This window comes from Hyla sarda, chromosome 1 (genome assembly GCF_029499605.1).
Source record: "Hyla sarda isolate aHylSar1 chromosome 1, aHylSar1.hap1, whole genome shotgun sequence".
Classification (NCBI taxonomy): Eukaryota; Metazoa; Chordata; class Amphibia; order Anura; family Hylidae; genus Hyla; species Hyla sarda.
Window position 1 is genome coordinate 49,489,065 of NC_079189.1, and position 27,336 is coordinate 49,516,400.

The 27,336-nt window shown below is 43.7% G+C and overlaps 2 protein-coding genes across 4 annotated transcripts in view; one reads left to right on the plus strand and one right to left on the minus strand.

Annotated features, from left to right (window-relative positions):
* MFSD10 (major facilitator superfamily domain containing 10) overlaps nt 1-7,792 on the minus strand; it is a 75,781-nt gene extending 67,989 nt beyond the window's left edge. The window contains exon 1 of one of the 3 annotated variants that reach the window (XM_056555001.1): nt 7,741-7,792. Coding sequence is in view for 1 of the 3 variants with exons in the window: in XM_056555000.1 (XP_056410975.1) it covers nt 5,928-5,948 (21 nt within the window). In the remaining 2 variants the exon portion in view is untranslated. Of the gene's footprint in view, nt 1-5,518; nt 5,786-5,927; nt 6,085-7,740 lie in introns of those variants that run through there. The other 2 variants (XM_056555000.1, XM_056555002.1) reach the window with 2 other exon arrangements.
* Nucleotides 7,793-13,479: 5,687 nt separating this feature from the next.
* On the plus strand, nt 13,480-27,168 carry LOC130352660 (vimentin-like). Its single transcript, XM_056555003.1, has 3 exons — nt 13,480-13,924; nt 23,866-24,528; nt 26,231-27,168. Exons 1-3 carry the CDS (start codon nt 13,480-13,482, stop codon nt 26,248-26,250), a joined length of 1,128 nt encoding a protein of 375 aa, XP_056410978.1. The 3' UTR covers nt 26,251-27,168.
* Nucleotides 27,169-27,336: the final 168 nt, after the last annotated feature.

Here is a 27,336-nt window from a genome sequence, read left to right on the forward strand (position 1 = left end):
GGCCCTGTACAGAACACGCAATGTCCTAAAAAAAAAGGAAAATGGAGCCGCCCTCACCTGGTGTCCAAAGGAGCAGCTAACAGTGGCACAGGTAAAGTGTACAGAACATGTAATACCTCCCTGTACTGTAGGGGGCGCTACCAGACACCAGTCAGTGCATACGCTTCAGTAATACAGGGTTTTTACCAGTGAAATATCCATTCTGATTGGTCGGTTCTTCCAGCCATTGACCCGTTTCGCAGATTCCATAGCATTATATGTTGAGTCTGGTTTCAAGTTACAATGGTACAGAAAAGAACATTGTATGTTGAAACTATTGTATGTTGAGGCCATTGTAAGTTGAGGGATCACTGTATTCCCTTCTCCCTATTCCTGCAAGTGCAACTCCGCTTTACTCCTGGGCAAATCTGCAGTATATTGATGCCAGGGCTGACATCAGGATGTTGTCTGCAGTGTCACTCAAGTATAAAGAAGAGTGCAGGAATGGGGAGAGGTGAGTATCTGCATGTCTACGGTCTGTATTAGTTTAGGGTGTCTGGACTGGGGTCTGTATTTATTTTTGGATATAATGAAGGAGGTAATTTGTATTACTAGTCATTTTAATGTTGTATTTGGGGCATATCCTTTATAATTAGGCAATACCACCTTTTAGAATTTCCCTAATGTCCCTTTTCAATAGTTAGCAAGTATGTATTAATCACTATGGAGCCAAAGGACCCCTTGTCAAAAACCGATGTCTATAGTCATGTGCCTCCTGTAACAGATAGGCGTGTAAGCTACCAGTCAGCAGGCTACTATATATCTCCATTGGTTTAGGTAATGATTACAACATCACAGAACCTGTTTCTTCTGTAGCCCTTTTGTTCCTGGTAGAGAACAATATGTCTTTGATTACTCATTAGGCAATTTAAAGGGGTACTCCGGTGGAAAACACATTTTTTTCTAACCAACTGGTGCCAGAAAGCTAAACAGATTTGTAAATGACTTCTATTTAAAACATGTATTCCTTCCAGTACTTATCAGCTGCTGTATGCTCCAGAGGAAGTTGTTTTCTGTCTGACCACTGTGCTCTCTGTTGACACCTCTGTCCATGTCAGGAACTGTCCAGAGCAGGATCAAATCCCCATAGCAAACCTCTCCTGCTCTGGACAGTTCCTGACATGGACAGAGGTGTCAGCAGAGAGCACTGTGGTCAGACAGAAAAGAACTATACAGCTTCCTCTGCCGCATACAGCAGCTGATAAGTACTGGAAGGATTAAGATTTGTATAGAGAAGTAATTTTTTCCACCAGAGTACCCCTTTAACCTGTCAAAGTCCCTTTCCATGGGGTAGAAAATAGAAATCCGCAGCAGCAAATCTGCCCCAAATCCTGTGTTATGGGGAAGGGAAAAATCCACAGTAAATCCACAGTATATCTGCAGTATAAATTGACGCGCTACGGATTTAAAATCGGAACCACATGTTAATTTACACAAGGATTTTGAGTGGATTTATTTTCATTTATTTTCCGCAAGGATATTCCTTGTGGATAAACTACAATAAATGCACCAAGTGTAGACCAGGCCTCAAGACGTGCATTAAAGGGGTACTCTGGCGCCAAGACATCTAGGGGATAAGATAGGGTATAAGATGCCTGATCGCAGGGGTCCCACCACTGGACCCCATGATCTTGTACACAGCACCCCGTTACAATCAGTCCCCGGAGCACGTTCGCTCTGGGTCTGATTACTGGCGATCAAGAGGGCCGGAGCATTGTGACATCACGGCCCCGCCCCAGGGGCGGGGCCGTGATGTCACAATGCTCCGGCCCCCGTGATTACCAGTAACCAGACCCAGAGCGAACATGCTCCAGGGACTGATTGTAACGGGGTCCCCAGTGGCGGGACCCCTGCGATCAGGCATCTTATCCCCTATCCTTTGGATAGGGGAAAAGATGTCTTAGCGCCGGAGTACCCTTTAAAGTGGCTGCTATCTGGAATAACTTTGGGTTTCACTTAATAGGTTTTGGCAAGTGTTTCCCAAGCATGGTGCATCCAGCTGTGGCAAAACTACAACTCCCAGCATGCTGGAGGCACCCAAGTTCAAAAACACTGTATTACAGCCAAGGCTGTGCTCATCTAGCATTTGTCAACACATGCCACAAATGTATCTATAGACGCTTATTTACCCGGGGTATGCCAAAAGGGTATCTTTTTCACATATACAGGGCTCGTATACCTTAGATAGAAAACCTTTTCTGGTTTTGCTGTATACTTTTTGCTATATATTATACTATTCTATACAGAAAATTTTATTAAAAAAAAAAAAAAAAAAAAAACTATCATACGGTAGTACTACAATGGAAGGCTACTGCTCATATATGCCCCTATATGAGATGCTGTCACCCGGGCTGTCGTGCTGCCCTAGACTGTGACTGACAATTTTGTTAGGGTCTTTTCAATGTCACTGTTATGAGGCTACAGTACCACCAGGGAGGTTGTTGAAAAATTAGGCAAATATTGCAAAAGTACATCCTTTACATCTGCTTCCTCATGCAAAGAGCAAAAAACTTGAGCTCACAGACAACAATGTTCTGGTCTGGTGATTCAGTCTTCATGTTACTGTGTTAACTTCCTGTGTGGGCTTTTGTATATATTTATTTTGAAATCTAAATTGTATAAAATGATATTAACATCTGATATGAGCAGATGGAATTACCCTAGGGGCAGATAACCCCTTGTGTTAACCCCTTGTGTTCGTGATGCCAGGGCATGGTTTATCCTCTAAACCACCCAAAGGTATACCACTGAATCCTGGGCTAGGCACGGGGGCAAATAATGACTCAGACGCCACATTATGGACAACGGCAGCTTTACTGAGTCAGACAGATGTAACAGCCTAAACAGCTTGGCTAGGCCCAAGGAGGTGACCAGTGACTTCAGAGACCACAGGGCTTGCTGGGACATATAGTGGACTTGTACAATTTGATGCAGGGCCACGCTGACTTGAGACAGACTTGACTTGGACTGACTTGACTTGGACTGACTTGACTTGGACTGACTTGACTTGGACTGACTTGACTTGGACTGACTATGACAGTCTTCAGCCCGTTTGTAGCTTACCAGGTTTTGACTTTCACCTGTCAAACAGGTAGACTTGGCAGTAGACTTGTGGATCCATGGCTGCGTGGTAGACTTTGGGCCTTCTAAGGAAACCGGACACTCTCTCAGGACTTGACCTCTCTGTAGCTCAGCAAAGACTCAAAGAGCATACGAGAGTGAACTATCTCCACCCAGGGTTTATATGGGGAAGACTCTGGAGGGGTCTCATAGGTCACCCTGTAGGATCACTGGTACCTTCCTTGGTTACAATCACATGACAACAGTACTTAAAGGCATAGAACAATTATGTACATTGCATTGGATAACACATACATTAGTTAACTATTCAGGGCACACAGGTGAAGGGGAGGCCCAGGGGTCACGGAATGGAGTCTGCCTGACAGGGCAGCAATGGTACAGGGGTGCAGCTCCTGTACTGGGCCACCACACATCCTCCTGATGTGAGCACTGTGACCATAGACTTCTACAAAGAACAAAGTAAGATTACGCTGCACGCATATACAGTGGCGCATTTACAGTGAAATGACTTAAAGGGGTTATCCAGGAATAGAAAAACAAAGCTGCTTCTTTCAAAAACCGCTCCCTGTCTGTCTCCAAGTTGGGTGTGGTTCTGGAGCTCAGTTCCATTGAAGTGAATTGAGCCAAGTTGTAAAACCACAAACAACCTGGAAATAGATATGAAGCTGTCTTGGAAAGAAATTAGCTGTGTTTTTCTATTCTAACCTCTTTAAATCTGGCCTACATTCTGATGTACCCCATCTGGAGCCGAACTAAATAACTACAGCATGTTTGTAAATATTGACTTATTATATCAAGGTCAGAGCGCGCGCTCCTTGTGGATACCTGCTCCGCACATCCCGTACCCTGAGATCCGGCTTGAGTCAGGAGAACGAATTTATATAACAGACGATCCATTAACCAGGAGTGGTAAGAAGTACATAGTACCAGCCCCACACAGTATCCCACTTGTGACTTGTTTATAACATCGGCCCAATGCCATCAGGGCCAATCAAGTAAAGTGGGACAGGATTAATGGACCTACAGCACTGCTGAGCGCTTTGTCCATAGACTGTACCTGTGATAAAGGGATCTACAGCACTGCTGAGCGCTCTTACTACATACTGTACCTGTAATTTTTATATATTATATCGGCCCCATGCCATCTGGACCATATAAGTGAAATAGAATAAGACATTGGGATCTGTTGAGCGCTTTCACTATTCACCGCTCAAGTTCCTGCACTTTTTCCACAGCAGGAACACCGTTCCCATGAACAGGAGTCCTGCAGAACCAGCCCTTAAGTGGAAATCTTGGGTGAGTTCCCAAACTTTTTTCCCAGGACTTGACCCCTGCCGCTCTCCCTCTCTGAGTTAGGCTGGGTTCACACAACGTTTTTCGAATACAGTTCCTGTATCAGGATTTCGATTTAAAAAAAAAAACTGATTCCTCAAAACCTGACTAAACTACATCAAAACGTGTGTACAAATTTGAATCCGTATACGGTTTGAAAAATGATGTCCGATTGCATCAGTTTTTTAAGAAAAAAAAGTATACGTTTTTAACTTTTCATTCCATTATCAATAAAGTTTCACTTGTTTGATTGAAATTCCAAGAAAAAAACTGTTCATAGTCAAAAACATATGGTGAAAACCGGATGGAACCGTACGCGCATACGGTTCTGTACGGTTCCCATTGACTCCCATGTTAAAAAAAAAAGTATACGTTTCAATACGGTTTTTCACCCGGACCAAAAACAGTGGTAGGCTACGTTTATGGGTACGGGAAAAAAACTGACAAAACCGTACAGGATGCAAAACCGGATGCATCTTTTGGTATTCAGTTTTCAATTGAGACGGTTTTCGTTTTCAAATTGAAAACTTATACGGGAACTGTATTGCAAAAACATGGTGTGTTTTTCAAAAATGAAAGAAGAGATCTGATTGGTTGCTATGGGCAACTCAGCAACTTTTCCTCTGGACAGGTTTTAATAAATCTCCCCCATAGTGTCCCAACGGCCCGGTGCTGCCCCGGGCCACAAAGAACTTGCAGTGGTACAATTTATCTGTACCTACAGCGCTATCCATCTAAGGGCCGGTTTACACTACGTTTGTAGTGTACGGGTGCCGTATACGGGTTCTCTAACCAGACCTAAAACCGTGATATACCACGGTTTTAGGTCCGGTGAGAAAACCATATACAGGGCAAAAATTTGCCGACCGGAGTCAGCGTTTGACTTTGGTCGGCTCATTGAAATGAATGGGGTTTCGCTCCTTCCAACCGGATATGGCACCCGTACACTACAAAACGTAGTGTGAACCCACCCTTACAGGTCACAGCCAAATGGATATACAAATTGCTAGTTCTAGACGGGAGTACAAGTTTCCCCCGTTCTTCCCACAGGAGCATACTTCCTCACATTGTGCAAAACATGATACTTCTATCCACCGTGCTCGTTGGGGATCATCTCATATGTTTTATAGGGGAGATTTATCAAACTGTGAGAGAGAAAAAATAGAGTGACCAATCACAGCTCAGATAACAAGCTCTGGTAAAGTGAAAGCTGAGCTGTGATTGGTCGCTGTGGGAAAATCTCTCTATTTCTTCTCTCACACAGTTTGATAAATCTGGGCCTATATGTTTATAATATAAATTTTATAACCTTGGATTCAGCCGTCCATTCTCTATTTTATTTTCACTGTATTTTATGTGTCGCATCCGATGCAAGGGCCCCGCAGAGGATGTTATTTATAATTAAGCAATAAATTGTTATGTAATATATTTTTATATATTTCTACTATTACTTCTATCTCTATTGCCCCCATTACCTGGTAGGACTGTTTCCACATATGTTTTTTTATACACTGTGAGGGAGATTCATCAAAACCTGTGTAGATTAAAAGAGGAGCAGTTGCCCATAGCAACCAGACTGCTTCTTTTCTTTTAAACAGGCCTTTTTTTTTAAAATGAAAGAAGCGATCTGATTGGCTCCTATGGACAACTGCACCACTCTTCCTCTACACAGGTTTTGATAATCTCCCCCTGTCACTTTGCCATAGACTTACATAGTGTTTGTTCATTTTTCACAAAACAGAGGCATATTTCCCACACTATTTTACGGCACTTTTTTTATTTTATACTAGCTGAGTACCCAGCGTTGCCCGGTTTTTCCTTCCTAATCCTTGTTGGGGAGGAAAATAAACAAAGGAGGAAGTTTTTGACTATATATATATATATATATATATATATATATATATATATATATATATATTGTTGTCATATCCCAACCTCCTTTCCCGTCCTCCTATCTCGACCTCCTATCCCGTCCATCTATATCCCCCGTCCTCGTATCGCGACCTCCTATCCCGACCCGTAATATGTGTACCAGGTATTGAAATATCTCCAGCCGTACGGAAGTTATGTGGGAACATACATTTCCCATTGATTTGCATGGGACTTTAAACAAAACCCCCGACCCTCACAAATGGGGGTAGTTAAGGGTTAAATTAACTATCCTATATTTTAAGTGGACATATAAGTAACATGTGACCAAGTATTATCGAAATATCTCCAGCCGTTTGGAAGTTATGCAGTAACATATATTTCCCATTGACTTGTATGGGACTTTAAACATAAACCCCGCCCCTGGCAAATGGGGGTGAGTAAGGGTTAAATCACCTATCCTATGTTTGTTGTTGACATATAAGTAACATGTGCGCCAAGTTTCATGTCAATATCTTTAGCGGTTTGGACGTGATGCTGGAACATACATACATACATACATACACACACATATATATATACATATATACATACACACACATATATATACACACACATACACACGTTGAGTTTTATATATATAGATTATTAAAATACACCTGAAAATACACCGTGTGAACATAGCCTTTGGCCATAGACCAGTGTTTCCCAACAAGGGTGCCTCCAGCTGTTGCAAAACTACAACTCCCAGCATGCCCGGACAGCCTTTGGCTGTCCGGGCATGCTGGGAGTTGTAGTTTTGCAACACAGGTTGGATAAACACAGACAAAAACGGAATATGACCATAAAATCCCTGTCAAACCACAAGCGTGATGACCCAAAAATAGCAATTATTAACGCTTATCACAAAGGATCTACATCACATCATGTGGTTTTAGGCATCAGACCCTTTACGTGACTCGCCGTACGTCATGCGTCGTACGACCTAAAACTCACATAAAAGTAACCGTGTAGCCCCAGCCTGAGTATTGGAGTCACACCTATGGCATTTAACCCCTTGTATACTGAACGTGACGTCACTCCACCCAGAAGAAGTGAAAAAAAAAAAAAGTTTTCATTGCATTTCCTGCCAGACAAGCCCCCAAGTTTAACCCTTCCACTGCTGTCCGGGGATACTTTGCCCAGGATGCAGTGCTGTTCATCTCCTCAGGCTAATATAACATCCCTTCCCATAGGATCTCCTCTACCTGTAGCTCGCTCCTCCATCATCCCCAGTAAACCTCCCCCCATTCTACCAGTATTCCTGTCTGCTGTCCTCCCCCACCCTTCAGTATACACGTGTCTCCTCTGTGATGGGATATATAAATATTTATATATATATACATTATTATTGTGCTGTGTCTCATTGAAACTCCTTACCCTTGTCTTCCTGAAGTCTCACCGTGCTGTCTAGTGCACTCCTTCCTCCCTGTCCCCTCCTGCTCCAGCTCTGACCCTCCCTTCTTCTCCTCTTCCTCCTCCTCCTCCTCCTCCTCCTCCAGCATCAGATTTCCCTGCTTCAAGTTCTGTCTCCAAACTTTGGAAACTTTAGAGTGATCCATGTTTCGCATTGAAATACGTAATTTGGACTACATGGAAAGATACACATTCACGGCTTAGATTTTTTTTCCCATTGAATTAAATCAGGAATACTGTCGGGGTTAAACGGGTACTCCGGTGGGGGAAAAAAAAATGTTAAACAGATTTGTAAATGACTTCTATATAAAAATCTTAATCCTTCCAGTACTTATTAGCGTCTGTATACTGCAGATATACTACAGAGAAATTTGTAAAGCTCTTTCCAGTCTGACCACAGTGCTCTTTGCTGACACCTCTGTCCATATCAGGAACTGTCCAGAGTGAGAGGTTTTCTATGGGGCTATTCTTCTAATCTGGACAGTTCCTGCCACGGAGAGAGGAGTCAGCAGAGAGCACTGTGGTCAGACTGGAAAGAACTGCACAATTTTCTCTGTAGTGTACAGCAGCTGATCAGTACTGGAAGGATTAAGATTTTGAAATAGAAGTCCTTTACTAATCTGTGTAACTTTCTGGCATCAGTTGATTTGAAAACATTTGTTTTCCACTTGTTTCCACCGGAGTTCCCCTTTAACATGAGAAAGTAAACGGTGGCCTGCCCTCACCTACCTCTGTTGAAGTATTCTGTTGCAGCAGAGTCCTATTGTTTTTAATGAGATTCTGCTGCACCATGCGCAGGACGGAATTTCCACAACATATGTTTCCACCACGGAAATTCCGATTCCAGCCTCCGACAAAAATTCTTTTGGCGGAATCCACTCAGAATCCACGGCATCCACTCTATTGCCGTCTATGGAGACAGCGTATTTACAAGTGATCCTAATGCCGGCATATTCTGCTGGTGCCTGATATTTGCTGAATGTCTGCCCCTGTTTTCTGGGAATGTCCGGCATGTGAACATAGCCAGAGGCAGATAAATGCTAATTTCCATGGGCCAGAGGTGAGTTAGGCTATGCTCACATGCAGGAATATTAGAGGAATGTCTGCCCAGAAACATTCCAGCACTGAACATGCCAGTGCAATGGCAACTTGAAACCATAGACGGCAATGCATTTCCGAGTGGATTACCCAGAAAGTAAACTCTTTTTGCGGAGGCCAGCACCATGCTGGTATAGTGAGATACATTGGAAACACAACGGAGCATCATCGGCTGCATATCAACCTCAGCACTTCTGAGCCCACTCTTGCACACACGGTCGGCCGGCACAGCTCACTTAGCTGACATGGGCCAGACGCGTAGCTGGAGCAAGACTTAATCCAGAGCAGCATGACCAAGAAGGGTGGTCATGTATCATAGTATCATTCTTTTTTATTTCAGGCCTGTTCATGAGCCGGAGCCTTTCACCTGATCCTCCTCTAATGTTTGCCCTCCCTGCATCCCACATAGACTCTCCTACCCCTCATTAAAATGCCCTCCTAACTTTCTGACCCCTCTTTATAGACAACCTCCTTAAATGCCCTCTGTACCTTATAGACCCCTCCACTCCTCCTGTTCCTCCTTAAAGACCCAGTTTTATAGACCCCTTATATAGAGCCCCCTTCTCCTCCTGTCACCCTTAAATACTTGTCCTCCTCTCCCTTCCTTACAGACCCCCCCCCCCTTTCCCCATAGTGACCCTGCTCCCTTTAATATTTCCTCTGTCCCTGCTTTAAATTCCTTGTGCCCCACTGATAAAGTCTTCTCCCTTCCTGCCCCCAATAACAGCCACCAGGGCTGTCCTTAATTTTGATTGAACAGTGGGCAAGCATTTTTTTTTTGTTTCCTTTTCTTCTCTGTCCGGCTCAGACCGCCATGATGTCTTCCTCCAGCCAAAACAGCATCTGCGGGACAAACATGTTAGACTTTGTATTTTTCCAGTGCCCTCCATTGCCGATCCCCCCTCCCCTTCTGTACCATTTCAATTCGCCCCTCTGATTCCCTCTGTGTCATTTCAATCCCCCCCCCCCCCCTTATGATAGGGGGAGGGGAGGAAATGACACAGGGGATCAGAGGGGAGGAGGGGGAACTGGGAATTGAAATGGCATCGGAGGATCAGAGGGAGGGGGGGGGGGGTTGAAAAGGCACAGGGGGCATCAGAGGAGGCACCTTAGCCATTTCAATAACCCCCCTCCTTCCCTCTGTGCCAATTCATTAAACACCTCCTTCAATCCTTCCCCCTATGCCAATTCATTAACCCCCCCTTCCCTCCTCCCCCTGTGCCAATTCATTAACCCTCTCCTCCTCCCCACTGTGCCAATTCATTACCCCCCCCAACCCTTCTCCCCACTGTGCCAGCAGAGGAACGTCACAGACGCCGTAGCAGAGAAGATCGTCTGCATGAGTAAGTTGGGGCAGGCTTAATTAAAGTGGCTGCGGCGCTGGCCCGGCTGACTATTAAGCAGTTTGGGCTGCGCCGTGGCCGTTTTACAAAAGTCAGCCGCGGTGCAGCGGCAGCCAGGGTCGGCCCTCCTGGATCGGCAGTGGCTAGCTGCTTTAGGCCCCCAGGAATGACATGGCCCAGGGCAGCTGCCCCTTTTGCCCAGCATTAAAGATGGTCCTGCCTGGCTCTGTGTTGCCCCCTCGCCTGCTGTCTGATGCTCTTGTCCACCATACAGTTGTGGTGTTGGGGTGCGATGTGAGGTGTAGGGGCAGATGGTGTTAACCCCTTGGTGTTCGTGACCACCCGAAGGTAGCACTGCTAGTCCTAGGTTAGGCAGGGAAAATAATAGTCCACGGCCAGGTTAAGGTTAACGGTAGCTTTTACTGTAGTTAGACAGGTGTTACAGTCTATACAGTTCGGCCAGGATCCCAGAGAGGTGACACAAGGGACCTTGCATCTTACTGGGACTTGCAGTGGTGCGACAGACTTTAGCGCAGCCACGCGGCAGGGCAAATAATAGTCCAAGGCCAGGTTAAGGTTAACGGTAGCTTTTACCGTAGTTAGACAGATGATACAGTCTGTACAGTTCGGCCAGGATCCCAGAGAGGTGACCAGTAACACAACGGACCTTGCAGCGTACTGGGACTTGCAGTGATGTGACAGACTTTAGTGCAGCCACGCTGACTATAACTGACTTGACTTGACTGAAGATAGGGACAGCAGACAGAGATGACTTGACTAACTGATTTGTGGATGCAATTTAGGTAGAGGCTTCCAGATGTGCTGGACACTGGATCTGAGATGTCTGTACTGGACTGAACCTCAGCAGAAAGGGCGGTGTAAGAGACAGATTGTAGTACCTCCCCCTCTTATAAAGTGGGGCTGAGCAAGCAGCCCATAGGCAAGCTGCGGGTCATCTGGTCACCTGGTGCTATCTGGGTAACAAAACATATGACTTAAACATGTGACAACCATTATCATGTGACTAACAACCATGTGACCATATCAAAGGTCCTTTACACTAAATATATAACCTATACACAATATGGGGGAACACTGCAGGAGAGCCCTGAGGACGTACAGGGACTCAACCTGACAGGACTGTAGGAGCATATCCCGTACTGGGACGTCACACAGTTATAAACCTCCATAAAGTATTTATGCTCCTCTGTGCCACTGTACAGTAATAATGGTCCCCTCTGTCCACATACAGTAATACCACTCCCCTGTTCCTCCATGCAATGATGCTCCTCTATACCTATGGCAGAGGGGATAAGTTTTTCAGGACTGGACTACTCCTTTAAGGGGTTATACTATGGATGTTTGTTGTCCAGAATTATAATACGGTGCCCATTGCTCACCATGGGCCAACATTGTACTTCTGTGTGCTCCCAAATTGTTTAATTCCTGGTGAATCTGTGCATTACCGACCATGTCTTACTAGGCTGTGTTCATTATGCAGTCGGCCATATCTTCTTTGGTTTCAGTCTACGAAGCAACACAACTTGTTTCTTTGTAATGATTTATTTCCGGGAGAGAACAATATATCTTTATTGTTCTCAAATATTTCTCAAATAAAGAAGCCAGAATAAACAAAAAGGAGACGTAATATAGTTTCCTGCCATGAAGGTGTTCTTTCCTATGCTATATTTTTAAAGGGTACTCCCGTGGAAAACTATTTTTATTATTTTTTTATTATTTAACTGGTGGCAGAAAGTTAAGCAGATTTGTAAATTACTTCTATTAAAAAATCTTAATCCTTCCAGTATCTCTTAGGGGCTGTATACTATAGTGGAAATGCTTTTCTTTTTGGATTTCTCTTCTGTCACGACCACAGTGCTCTCTGCTGTCCATATTAGAAACTGCCCAGAGCAGCATATGTTTGCTAATGGGATTTTCTCCCGCTCTGGACGATTCCTAAAATGGTCAGCAGAGAGCACTGTGGTCGTGACAGAAGAGAAATCCAAAAAGAAAATAATTTCCTCTGTAGTATACTGCCCCTAAAATGTACTGGAAGGATTAAGAATTTTTTTTTATAGAAGTAATTTACAAATCAGTTTAACTTTCTGGCACCAGTTGTTTAAAAAAAAACAAAAAAAACTTTTCCATGGGAGTACCCCTTTAAGGATTACAAGTTCACTTCTGTATGATTCATCCCATTGGAGTGGTGGCACACCATAATTTCCCATAAGTGGTCGGTGTTCCTAATGTATATCTTGGATACATGTTAGCAGGGCTCAAGTCCTGCAGGAACTCATGGGAATGGAGTTCCTGCACTTTTTCCACAGCAGGAACGCAGTTCCCATTAGCAGGAGTCCTGCAGGACTAGCCTTTAAAGGGTTACTCCGCCCCTAGACATCTTATCCCCTATCCATAGTATAGGGGATAAGATGTCTGATCGCGGGGGTCTAGGCTTCGGCACCCGAACTTTGCTCCGTGCCGGATGACTGGTGACGCAGGGCAGAGGCTCGTGACGTCACAGTAATGCCCCCTTAATGCAAGTCTATGGGAGGGGGCGTGACGGCCGTCACGCCCCCTCTCATAGACCTGCATTGAGGGGGCATTACTGTGACATCATGATCCTTTGTTGCTGCACCCAATGCTCTATAAACGAACAACAGGAGCAGCAGGGAGAACGTGGGGGTCCCAGCGACAGAACCCCCGGGATCCTTTGGATAGGGGATAAGATGTCTAGTATCCCTTTAAGTGGAAATCTAGCGTGAGTTCCCACACTTTTTTTTCCCAGGACTTGACCCCCTGCAAGTTAGGGTTTTTGTCACTTTCAAGTGGAAAAATAGAGTAGGTAACATGGGTGTTACATACCCCATTGTTACATTTACCTGCTTTTCACCTACTTTGAAGATCCAGTAAATATACAGTTTCCCTGATCCTTATACTTTTCCTACTGAATGTTGTGTTGAGTTGTTGGAAAACACCTTGGTTATTGGTATGGAATTATTTTCGGTTGTGTTACATTTGACATGATATCACTCCCATCATGCTGTATTATATTAACTATGTTGCACTTACTTGTAAAACTCCAAGAATGTGATCAATGTTGGTTCCATCCCTGCCAGCACATACGCTATCCTGTTAATTGAGCCCATACATTATACATGTACAGTTGCAGTCTATATGTCACATTCCATAACTCTATATATAAGGTCATCCTGGGATATTGTAGTTCTACTCCCTACGGCTAAGGTTGAAGACGAGACCTAAAATGAAGAGCTCTTCTTTTTCTCAGAAGACCCTGACCGTGAATGAGTCCAGTAGGACTCGTGGTTCTGCTGTTGCGTCCTGCTCTTTGGCTAGGGATGGGCTCCAAGGGTCATTGGAGGAGGCTTCCACTAAGGTCTACGTCCACCGTCCCAATGAGAAGGAAGAGCTCCAGGTGCTGAACAATCGGTTTGCAGGCTACATCGACAAGGTGCGATCATTGGAACAGAAGAACAAGGCTTTAACTGATGAGCTGGAAGAGCTGACCAGACGTCTGAAGGAAAGAGGACCTGGTATATCCGATGAATACGAGAAAGAGTTCAAAGAGCTTAAGGAATTAATTGAGAAATTATCCAAAGAAAAAGGTGCGGCCGACATTGAGCGGGGTAACCTAGAGGAAGAAATAGAAATCTGGAATGCAAAATATGATGAGGAGTTGGCCCTAAAAGGTAAGGACCTAAAAGTGTAAGCCTCTGGTCTGGTAATTTGGGGAGATATAGTACTTTACAGCACTACTACCTACATCCAATCTCAACCCAACATTTTCCATTTATGTCCAAACAGACAAGCTGCTTTCATTCCATAATGTGATTTGCACCATGAAAATTCTTGTCGTGGGGGCAATGGAGACAACCAGATACCAAACAAGCAACAATAGCCTGTCATTACAAGGGTGGGCAAGGACCATTGTTTTTGGCCCCCCTCAACCTAAATGATGTCAGCCTGTTGGGGGGGGGGGGGGTAGCGGCAGCTGTTTTTTGGGGCTATCGCTAAGTCCCGGCTTAGCACTACTAAGCCTGTAAAATAAATAAAACATGAGACATGTTAGAAAATATTTTCTTACAAATAACACTACACTATAAGAACTAAACTATAACCCCCAGCATTTCCAGGCAGCCAAAGACTATCTGAAAATACTAGGAGTTGTAGAATTACAGCCTCTGTAGGCTCCCTGGTTGGGAACACACTACCAGAAAGGGTCTGCCAACATTTTAACATGTCTTTTTAAAACAATGGCAAATAGATTACTGTATACTGTATACTCCCCCAAGGTGCTAACAAGCGCTAGTTAACTTTATCAGCAGTTTTTTTCCTACCCAAAAAAGTCTAAAAATAAATAATTCATATAACAACCATTGAAATAACAGCCGTTTTCCCCCTTCTTTTTGCACAAATAATAGATTTTCCATTGACAACAATGGAACACATTATTATAAGAATATCTGCCAATTTTTGACCAAATCTTTTAACCTTTAAAAGTAATGTTTTACAACATAAAAGTAGCTAATTTTACTGTGTGTGAACATGTCATTATGGGGCCAAGGGGCTCAAGTTGGCACTTGTAGATCCATATAAAACCACTGTTTGCACTTTACTGCTATATGGTGCCTTAAAGAGGTACTCCACTGGAAAACATATATTTTTTTTTTTAAATCAACTGGTGCCAGAAAGTTAAACAGATTTGTAAATTACTTCTATTAAAAAATCTTAATCCTTCCAGTACTTTTCAGCTGCTGTATGATCCACAGGAAGTTTTTCTTTTTGAATTTCCTTTCTGTCTGACCACAGTGCTCTCTGCTGACACCTCTGTCCATTTTAGGACCCGTCCGAGCAGGATAGGTTTTTCTATAGGGACTTGCTCCTACTCTGGACAGTTCCTAAAATGGACAGAGGTGTCAGCAGAGAGCACTGTGGTCAGACAGAAAGGATATTCAAAAAGAAAACAACTTCCTCTGTAGCAGACAGCAGCTGATAAGTACTGGAAGGATTAAGATTTTTTAATAGAAGTAATTTACAAATCTGTTTAACTTTCTGGCACCAGTTGATAAAAAAAATAAAAAAAAAATAAAAAATGTTTTCCAGTGGGGTACCCCCTTAAAAAGCATATAGGGAAGAGAGAATACCTCTAAATTGTTGCACAAATTGTTTGCTCCATATAAAATTGGAGATTCTATCTATAGGATGTGTACAATAGATCTGCAATACAGCAATTATGGCTATGGCAGTAAGTGAAAAATGTAGTTTATTCACAGAAAAAAGAAACAAAATAGAACAAAACATACAAAGGTAAATTACTTCTATTAAAAAATCTTAATCCTTTCAGTACTTATGAGCTTCTGAAGTTTAGGTTGTTCTTTTCTGTCTAAGTAATCTCTGATGACACGTGTCTCGGGAACCGCCCAGTTTAGAAGAGTGCTAGGGACACTTGCAAATACAAAGCATAACTCCTATTCTATACCATTGTAAGTATATAAATAGACCGGTCACTTACTGGTAAGTATAGTGATTCAGAAATCAAAAAGGTAATAAAAACTGACCATAACTGCGTTATTGCATCAGATAGAAGTACACAAATATGCATGGGAAGGAATTAGAGCTGAGCGAACTTACAGTAAATTTGATTCGTCACGAACTTCTCGGCTCGGCAGTTGATGACTTATCCTGCATAAATGAGTTCAGCTTTCAGGTGCTTCGGTGGGCTGGAAAAGGTGGATACAGTTCTAGGAAAGAGTCTCCTAGGACTGTATCCACCTTTTCCAGCCCACCGGAGCACCTGAAAGCTGAACTAATTTATGCAGGATAAGCCATCAACTGCCGAGCCGAGAAGTTTGTGACGAATCGAATTTACTGTAAGTTCGCTCATCTCTAGGAGGAATCTTTTCAGCGGGGTTCACAGGGCCTTAAACCATCCCACACAATAGTTGCAGTCTTTAACATGTTCTTACCTATATTGTAAATGGATGGAGCAATATAGATGCACGACTGTCCTTAAAACTGGATTGGGTAGGAATGGGTCACTTTATCCCTGTACACTACTAACTGAGAAGACCAATTGACACCTATACCCTCGGTGTCCAAAATAATTAAAAAGCAAAGGAGTGGTTTGGTGCTCAAAAGTTACATGAAATCATGGTCAGATACTAGTAGTACAATTATTAGTAAGGCTAAAATATTAAAGGGGTACTCTGGTGAAAACCTTTTTTCTTTTAAATCAACTGGTGGCAGAAAGTTAAACATATTTGTAAATGACTTCTATTAAAAAATCTTAATCCTTCCTGTACTTATTAGCTGCTGAATACTACAGAGGAAATGCTTTTCTTTTTGGAATGCTCCCTGATGACATCACGAGCACAGTTCTCTCTGCTGACGTTATTATAATAATAATAATAATGCTTTCTTTATTGTTGTTCTTAGTGGGATTTGAACCCAAGTCCCCAGCAATGCAAGGCAGCAGTGCTAACCACTGAGCCACCATGCTGACCTTAGCATACATCTATGCATGGTTGCTAAAATGGACAGAGATGTCAGCAGAGAAGAACTAAAGGAATTTCCTCTGTAGCATTCAGAAGCTAATAAGTACTGGAAGGAATAAGATTTTTTAATAGAAGTAATTTACAAATATGTTTAACTTTCTGCCACCAGTTGATTTAAAAGAAAAAAGGTTTTCACCGGAGTACCCCTTTAAATATACATAATAAGCTTCCCTTGGTGTCTCACAGGGCCTTTATGGCTCACCTTGGGTAAAAAATAAACAAATAAGTAATTTTAAAAACAAGAATAGGTACCGTATATACTCGAGTATAAGCCGCCCGAATATAAGCCGAGGCCCCTAATTTTACCCCAAAAACACAGGAAAAGTTATTGACTCGACTAGAAGCCTAGGGTGGGAAATACATCATCCCCTCATGTCATCATCCAGACCCCCGTCATCATCCCCCCCCTTCATCATCACCGCCTGTCAATCCCTTCTCAGTGGTCTTCAACTGCAGACCTCCAGATGTTGCAAAACTACAACTACCAGCATGCCCGGACAGTCATCGGCTGTCCGGGCATTCTGGGAGTTGTAGTTTTGCAACATCTGGAGGTCCGCAGGTTGAAGACCACTGAGAAGGGATTGACAGGGCAGAAAGTTTTTTTGTTCACTTGAGTATAAGCCGAGGGGGGCGTTTTCAGCATGAAAAATCGTGCTGAAAAACTCGGCTTATACTCGAGTATATACAGTAATTCTGTAAACGGAAAAATAAATAAATGCCTGAGGCCACCTTAAAGAGTACCTGTCATCAAACCATATTTTCTCAATTAACTCAGATTATATTCCCATACTACTCCTAACACCCCTCCTGCCCTTAAAAAAAAAAAAAAAAATGTCCGAGCTTTAAAAAGCTCCGTATCATACCTTTCCCCTTGCCCACATTATGTGAGCTCCCGGCAGGAGAAAGTGGCTTGACATCACTGAAGTCTGCGAGAGAAGTGCCTTACCATGATACGCATGCACTTCCTGTGTTTGGACTTCTGCAAGTCCAAGTGGAGACCAAACTAACTGTTTGACTTGCGCAGGGAACAGAACAGAGCCACCTAGTGGCCGTTTTTTCAATCCCATTAAAAACATATAAAAGGTTGAGAATTTTAACAGCAAGTAAATAGCAAAGTGTCTTATAATTACATATGGAACAATTTATTAAAAGTTTAGTTTGGTGACAGGTTCTCTTTAAAAATATCTATCATCTGTATCTCTCATAAATGCGACCGGTCATAAACCGCCAATAAGAACAGGAAAAGGTATCCTGAGAATGATATAGGATGTAAACCAGAATTAATTCATACAAGACATTCTGTGACTTATAGTCCCCACACATAAATCTGTACAGTGGTCCCTCAAGTTACAATATTAAGTGGTTCCGGGACGACCATTGTATGTTGAAACCATCTTATGTTGAGACCAGAACTCTATGGAAACCTGGTAATTGGTTCTGAAGCCCCCAAAATGTCATCTAAAAAAAATAGGAAAAAGTGAGGATTAAAGAAAAATAAGTAGATAACTAATATAGATAAAGCAAATCCTTACATATAAAAGTAAGAAAGATCTGCTGGGAGCTGTAAATGACTGTCTATGTCAGTGTTTCCCAACCAGAGTGCCTCCAGCTGTTGCAAAACTACAACTCCCAGCATGCCCGGACAGCCGAAGGCTGTCCGGGCATGCTGGGAGTTGTAGTTTTGCAACAGCTGGAGGCACCCTCTTTGGGAAACACTGGTCTATGTAGAGGACAGGAGCTTCTTCAGGGCCCTGTACAGAACACGTAGTGTCCTAAAAAAAAGGAAAATGGAGCCGCCCTCACCTGGTGTCCAAAGGAGAAGCTAACCCTGGCACAGGTAAAGAGTACAGAACATGTAATACCTCCCTGTACTGTAGGGGGCGCTACCAGACACCAGTCAGTGCATGCACTTTAGGAATACACCGGTTTTACCAGTGAAATATCCATTCTGATTGGTCGGTTCTTCCAGTCATTGACACGTTTCGCAGATTCCATAGCATTGTATGTTGAGTCTGGTTTCAAGTTACAATGCTCCAGAAAAGACCATTGTATGTTGAAACTATTGAATGTTGAGGCCATTGTAAGTTGAGGGATCACTGTATAATCCTCTTGTAAACAGTTAAAGGGGTACTCCGGTGAAAACCTTTTTTCTTTTAAATCAACTGGTGGCAGAAAGTTAAACATATTTGTAAATGACTTCTATTAAACAAATCTTAATCCTTCCAGTACTTATTAGCTGCTGAATGCTACAGAGGAAATTCCTTTCTTTTTGTAACACTGATGACATCATGAGCACAGTGCTTTCTGCTGACATCTCTGTCCATTTTTAGCAACCATGCATAGCAGATGTATGCTAAGGGCAGCATGGTGGCTCAGTGGTTAGCACTGCTGCCTTGCAGTGCTGGGGACTTGGGTTCAAATCCCACTAAGGACAACAATAAATAAAGCGTTACTATTATTATAATAACGTCAGCAGAGAGAACTGTGGTCGTGATGTCATCAGAGAGCATTCCAAAAAGAAAAGAATTTCCTCTGTAGTATTCAGCAGCTAATAAGTACAGAAAGGATTAAGATTTTTTTTAATAGAAGTAATTTACAAATATGTTTACCGTATATACTCGAGTATAAGCCGAGTTTTTCAGCACGATTTTTCGTGCTGAAAACACCCCCCTCGGCTTATACTCGAGTGAACTCCCCCACCCGCAGTGGTCTTCAACCTGCGGACCTCCAGAGGTTTTAAAACTACAACTCCCAGCAAGCCCGGCCAGCCATCGGCTGTCCGGGCTTGCTGGGAGTTGTAGTTTTGAAACCTCCGGAGGTCCGCAGGTTGAAGACCACTGCGGCCTTCGACATCATCCAGCCCCCTCTCACCCCCCTTTAGTTCTGACTACTCACCTCCGCTCGGCGCTGGTCCGGTGCTGCAGGGCTGTCCGGTGAGGAGGTGGTCCGGTGGGATAGTGGTTCCGGGCTGCTATCTTCACCGGGGAGGCCTCTTCTAAGCGCTTCGGGCCTGGCCTCAGAATAGTCACGTTGCCTTGACAACGACGCAGAGGTGCGTTCATTGCCAACGTACTTCTGCGTCGTTGTCAAGGCAACGCCTCTATTCCGGGCCGGAAGCGCGGAGAAGAGGCGCCCCCGGTGAAGATAGCAGCCCGGACCACCTCCTCACCGGACAGCCCTGCAGGACCGGACCAGCGCCGAGCGGAGGGGAGTACTCAGAACTAAAGGGGGTGAGAGGGGGCTGGATGATGTCGAAGGCCGCAGTGGTCTTCAACCTGCGGACCTCCGGAGGTTTCAAAACTACAACTCCCAGCAAGCCCGGACAGCCGATGGCTGCCCGGGCTTGCTGGGAGTTGTAGTTTTTAAACCTCTGGAGGTCCGCAGGTTGAAGACCACTGAGGGCGAATGATGACAAGGGGATGATGAAGGGGGGATGTGTGGGATGATAAGGGGATGATGAAGGGGGGATGTGTGGGATGATAAGGGGATGATGAAGGGGGGATGTGCGGGATGATAAGAGGATGATGAAGGGGGGATGTGTGGGATGATAAGGGGATGATGAAGGGGGGATGTGTGGGATGATAAGGGGATGATGAAGGGGGGATGTGTGGTATGATGACAAGGGGATGATGATGAGGATGTTAATGACGGGGGTCTGGATGATGACAGGGGGGGATGAGGTATTTCCCACCCTAGGCTTATACTCGAGTCAATAACTTTTCCTGGGATTTTGGGTTGAAATTAGGGGTCTCGGCTTATACTCGGGTCGGCTTATACTCGAGTATATACGGTAACTTTCTGCCACCAGTTGATTTAAAAGAAAAAAGGTTTTCACCGGAGTACCCCTTTAATTGCATAGTAATTTGTGTCAAACTATTAAAGTCAGTAAGTACTCCTGTTTGGGATTTCCATTAGAGATACAAATGTCTCTGTCTCCTGATATTTCCCTGAAGAAGCCTATGTTGAGTATTTGTGGAGAGATTACACCTATTTTTCGTCTCAGAATGTTAGAGGACATGACGGTACATTTAGGAGACAATTGGTTTTATACACAAGTGTATTCTATGAAGGTGTCAGAACAAGCTGCGTCCAGTCAGGAGCAGATGGATAAACCATACAGTCATTTTTGGGCCCCCTCCTCCTATATCCAGGGTTACGGCTTTAATCACAGATGACGAGCACTTATCCAATATTCCTGATGCCTTAAGATTATTGGGGAGATTTATCAAAACCTGTGCAGAGGAAAATTTGCCCAGTTGCCCATAGCAACCAATCAGATCGCTTCTTTCATTTTTAACAAGGCCACTGAAAAATGAAAGAAGCGAGCTGATTGGTTGCTATGGGCAACTGGGCAAATTTTCCTCTGCACAGGATTTGATAAATCTCCCCCTATATGAACTGTGGGTGGATGAAATACAACTAAGATCAGAGTTCATCTTTGGGAATATTTGTTGTAGGTTCAGAACAATGTGACATGACAAAGTGAATTAAAACTGCGCAGCCCATAGGGTGATATTCAGATGCAGCAGACCATAGTGATTAGAGATGAGCGAACTTACAGTAAATTCAATTCGTCACGAACTTCTCGGCTCAGCAGTTGATGACTTTTCCTGCATAAATTAGTTCAGCTTTCAGGTGCTCCGGTGGGCTGGAAAAGGTGGATACAGTCCTAGGAGACTCTTTCCTAGGACTGTATCCACCTTTTCCAGCCCACCGGAGCACCGGAAAGCTGAACTAATTTATGCAGGAAAAGTCAGCAACCGCCGAGCCGAGAAGTTTGTGACGAATCGAATTTACTGTAAGTTCGCTCATCTCTAATAGTGATATCCCACTTAGTAATAACGTATTGGGTGAATTTATCTTTGGTTTTAACCCTGTTTTTTGGGCAGTAAATTATCACACATTATTGCGCATTGGGTGAAAAAGTGGATTTTTTTTGGGGGCGCAATGCATTGAGACTCATTTAAAGGGGTACTCCGGTGGAAAACTTTTTTTAATCAACTGGTGCCAGACAGTTAAACAGATTTGTAAATTATTTCTATAAAAAAAATCTTAATCCTTGCAGTACTTGTTAGCTGCTGAATACTACAAAGGAAATTCTTTTCTTTTTGGAACACAGAGCTCTCTGCTGACATCTCTGTCCGTATTAGGAACTGTCCAGAGCAGTATATGTTTGCTATGGAGATTTTCTCCTACTCTGGACAGTTTATAAAATGGACAGAGATGTCAGCAGAGAGCACTGTGCTCGTTATGTCAGCAGGGAGCTCTGTGTTCCAAAAAGAAAAGAATTTCCTTTGTAGTATTCAGCAGCTAATAAGTACTGCAAGGATTAAGATTTTTTAATAGAAGTAATTTACAAATCTGTTTAACTATCTGGCACTAGTTGATTAAAAAAGAAAAAAAAAAGTTTTCCCCCGGAGTACCCCTTTAAGAAAACCCCTTGAATGCAGTGTGGGATGGTCTTTTGCAGTGGCTGGGGATTCATCAATAGCAATTTTTCTTTTAAAGAGGTACTCCGCAGCTCAGCGTTTGGAACAAACTGTTCCGAACGCAGAAACCAGCAGCTAGCGACGTCTTAGCCCGCCCCCTTAATTCAAGTCTATAGGAGGGGGCGTGATGGCTGTCACCCCCCCTCCCATAGACTTGCATTGAGGGGGTGGGGCTATGACATCACGAGCTGCCAGAGCTGGCTTCAGCGTTCGGAACAGTTTGTTCCAAACGCTGAGCAGCGGAGTACCCCTTTGAATAGTCTCAAATTTTTTACTCACACCAGCCGGGACCACACTAAGAAACTTGTCATTAAGGGGTACTCCGGTGAAAACATCTTAGTCCCTATCCAAAGGACGCCGCCACTGCCGGCCTGGAGATTGCGGGGGTCCCCATCAGACATCTTATCCCCTATCCTTTAGATAGGAGAGAAGATTTTTTTCACCAGAGTACCCCTTTAAACTACTTAGCTTTTCACGAAGAACATGCTCCTCTTTGATAAATGTGGGGAAAGTACAGATGATGTACGCTCAGGCAAATGGGGTTAAAAGTAACAATTTACACAGACAATAAATTCCCTCTAGTAGTAATTAGTATCGTTACCATATGTAAATCCACATAGAACAATGACCACATTCACACGTGCATAATATGCACTCAAGTCCGGGACCATCTCATTGTCTTGAGACCCAGGGGCGGACACAGACTGTAGATGCCCCCCTATAACCTATCCACGCCCCACAGGGGTACATATAAAACTAAACTATACTACCACCAGAGGGACCCCGCCCAACGAGACTGGCTGCATCAGAGATATGTCCATCCCTGTACAGACCCAAACATCACGATCCATAATTTTAGTTTTGGTCATTCGACCTATGGGTTGGCACGCACACGTCTGTATATTGCATGTATTAATGCAGCCAAAGGGCTCGTGCATATGGCTGTATTTATTTTATGAAATTGTACTTGGGCTGTCATTGAGGTACATAGGTCCTGTACTGTAGCATCTTTTTCATCAGGCAGTGGGGGGAATTAATCAAGGCTTGCATGGTTTAAAGGGAATGTATCTCCTAGATTTTTTTTAATTGATAAGAGACAGATCTGTTCTGTTTTCTAATCTGTATCTATTTTCTGATGGTATTTTTTTTTGTGTCATTTTTATTATACAAATGGGGGCAGCCATCTTGCCTGGGCTGTTTTTAACAGCATATAGAAACACGTTTACATACAGAAAGCCATACTGACATAGGCACGATAGACTGAAGCGGTCATATTGAATTTAATTGGAAAGGTGTCTGGGTGTGCTCTGTGACCTTTACAGAGGCGATTCTAAAGAGAGGGGAGTCCAAGCTGTGGGCAACAGCTATTGTGTATACCTCTTATTGATATAGTGGTGACGCCTTTCACTAATCTTGTCTATGATAAGGAAGAGAAATGATATGCTGGGAAATTATCTCTACAGGTCAGAAAGTCTCAGCTTAGGTTTTGTACTAGTGGGTAAAAGGGCTCTATACACAGTCGTATCACAGCTCTCATTTACTATTATTCCACTAGAACAGAAATTAAACCTTTTCTCATTTCAACAGAGGAAGCAGAGAGGACATTAAGAGAGTTTCGGCAAGATGTGGACGATGCCACCGTGCAAAAGTTGGAACTGGAAAAAAGAGTGGAACAACTGGTGGATGAGATCGAGTTTCTAAAGAAAATCCATGATGAAGAAGTGGCCGACTTACTGAAGCAAATACAAGAGTCCAAGGTGAACGTGGAGTTGGACAGTTCCCGACCTGACCTATTGGCAGCCATAAGAGCCTTGCGGGCTCAGATTGAACAAGCTACGACCAAGAACATTCAAGAGGCGGAGGTGTGGTACAAAAAGAAGCTTACTACGGTGAAAGGGCAGGTGGCCAAGACCGAGGAGAGGATGAGGCATATCAGGGAAGATATCAGTAGATACAGCTCCCAAGTATCTGACCTGCAGAGCCAGATTGATGCCTTGAGGGCTCAAAATGAAGCTTTGGAGAAACAGCTGGCAGATCTACAGGAAAACCACTTGGAAGAAGCTGCTTCACTTCAGGACATCATTGCTCAGCTTGAAGATCGGCTCCTGACAACGAAAGATGATTTGGCACGGTATCTGCAGGATTACCAAGACCTGCTGAACATCAAGCTCAAGCTGGATGCAGAGATTGCCGTCTACAGGAAACTGCTGGAAGGAGAAGAGGAAAGGCTTGGCCTCAAAGACACCGAAGGTATACACTAAATCCAAGATTTCATAAGGGTATCTCTGTTGTGGCCCTCCAGATTTTGCTAAACTAAAACTCCCACCATGCCAAGACAGACGTTGGCTGTCTGGGCATAGTGGGGGTTTTGTTTTGCAACATCTTGAGGTCCACAGTTTGGAGATCACTGCCCTATGGGGTTTAGGCCCAGTTGAGTAGAACCAGGTTTAAAGTTTTCCAAACATACTATGGCTATGCACAACAGGCCTTACTCCTAATATCTATGGATAGGGCCAACCATAAAATTAACTACCAATTTAGACTTACATTTCAGGACAGCATGTAAGCAGACTATATATTACCTAATGTATAGGGTCTATAGTCCGGATAGCCAAGCTTGAAATGTGCTACTTGGCTCTAGTTTAAACTACTGTGAAATGGCATAATTTAAGGTTAAGATCGCCCCCAACTAATACGAATTTAATAGACCTGCATCTCTGAGCATCTGTTAAAGGGGAATTCAGGGGCACTGTCAGATCCAAAAACATTTTAAATGTTGTTACTAATGAAAATTAAAGACCTTTAGCAATATGGTTGCTTAAAATTAATTGAATATTTAATAAAAAAAAGCGGTTCCTGAAAATCCCACCACTAGGAGTCCCCATACCTACTGAGACACTAACCAGTCCTGCAGCAGTATCAGGCTTGTCCATGAGTCATGGACAAGGTTGCATGAGCAGAAGCACCAATCACCTCCCACCACCACAAGGGAGGGACACGTCCCCTCTCACCACACACCAATCACCTTCCACCACACAAGAGAGGGACACGCCCCCTTCCCGAGAGGATTTCAAACACTGTGAGCTAATAAAAAGAGGGATTTTTTAATAAACATAGGTGATCGAGGCATACAATTAGATGGGCATGGTCAGGATTAGGTATTGAGTAACACATTTTTTTGTGGGTTCTGACAGGTACACTTTAAAGGAAATCTATCACCAGTGTCACCTGCACTAACTTGTTGGTACAGAGAGGTAGGGCAGGTAACACTGATGACAACAGTACTTAGCTTGTCCCGTTCTGTGGATCTCTGGTAATCTTCTCTGTTAGCTTCAGCTCCAGGCCCAGCTTGGGGCATAGGCTGAACTTAGTGACTTCACCACTGCTGTTCTCGAGCCAGCAGAGAGCAGCAGCGGTGACGTCACTGAGCTCCGCCCATGCCCCAAGCCGGGCCCAGAGCTGAAGATAACAGAGAAGATTACCGGAGATCCCCTGCATGGAACAGGACAAGGTAAGAACCGTTGTCATCAGTGTCACCTGCACTACCTGTCAGTACCGACAGGTTAGTGCTGGTGACAGATTTCCTTTAACTAACATTCCCCTATTCTGTGGATAAAAGTCTGATTGCAGGGGGTCTGACTGCTTGGACCCCCGGCTCTCCTCATACATGCCCACTACATGCATCTCTATGGGAGGGCCAGACATGCATGAGCACTGTATCTTTGGTTCTACTATAGAGATGTATGGGGGAGTGCTCCATGCCTGAGGAGAGCCGGAGTGCCAGGCAGGAGATCTCGGGAATCCTGTGGATAAGGGATAAGTAATGGAGTTCCCCTTTAACTAGAGATGCCATAAAAAAAATGTGTTAAAAAAAAAAATATATATATATATATATATACCACAATCTTTATTTTTGGAACATGACATATATTCTTTGTTTCTCCTATTTAAGCACGAGGCGACCAATCATAAAGCAGAAGACCACAGATGTTGGCACCATGCAGATCACCAGCCGAACACAAAGTCAGATGAATGGGCCTGACGCTATATTGCACTGGATCGATATTAACCTCTGTAGCCTCACTGCTTCCAGTGTCTATTAAGTTTAGCACGCTGCATGTTTAATCAGTGTTAAATGGGAAATTGTCAGCTCTAAGAGCTACTGATACCATTGGATAGATGTTAGGGTATTAAAGTACCTTTTCTAAAGCAGATGGTGGTTGCCAAAATAATAAAGTCACTTTTATTACCTCAGGCAAGTGTCAAGGAGGTGGAGACACACTGCTCAAGTACCACAGCCTGGCACACCTGCTTGTTTGCCCTCACCTCTCAGCCCCTCATTGATTGATGTACTTTGCTTCCAATCAAGGAGTGGATGGCAGGTGAGCATGAGTGAGGAGGCGTGCCAGGTGTGGCACTTGAGCAGTGTGTCTCCGCCTCCTTGACACTTGCCTGAGAAATAAATAAGGCTGCTCCAGGAAAGGATTTTATACTCCAACTGCTGTCTGCAGCTCTTAGCAGCAAATATAGATGACAGATTCTCTTTTAAAGGGAAATTACAGATCATAGTGGTGAATAAAGTTATTTCTTCTCTGCATCAGTAATTAAAAAAAAAAAAATATTATAATATAATAAACTCCTATAGTAAGCTTAGATGGAAAAGAGGTGCAATTATTTTCTTGCCACATAAAAGTAACATTGAAAGCAATTCCTACTGAATATACTGCTTTTTTTTCCTCAGGTACTTTTCAAACCATCATATGACCAATCATGGACAGGGAACGTAGATTTGTAAAAATGTCTTCATAAGAGTTTGAATGAATCTGCAGCAGGATTCATCAAATCACAATCTAGTGAAGCAACCGGTGATTAGTTTAATCTTAAAGGGGTAGTCCGGTGGTGAAAAACTTATCCCCTATCCTAAGGATAGGGGATAAGTTTGAGATCGCGGGGGGGTCCGACCGCTGGGGCCCCCCCGTGATCTCTCTGTACGGGGGCCAGGCTCTACGGCCAGATAGCGGGTGTCGACCCCCGCACGAAGCAGCGGCCGACACGCCC

Coding starts and splice junctions, on each gene's coding strand:
- LOC130352660 (XM_056555003.1), top strand. CDS start 13,480: ATGAAGAGCTCTTCTTTTTCTCAGAAGACCCTGACCGTGAATGAGTCC. Junction 13,925..23,865: donor TGAGGAGTTGGCCCTAAAAG/GTAAGGACCTAA, acceptor TCATTTCAACAG/AGGAAGCAGAGAGGACATTA. Junction 24,529..26,230: donor TGGCCTCAAAGACACCGAAG/GTATACACTAAA, acceptor CTCCTATTTAAG/CACGAGGCGACCAATCATAA.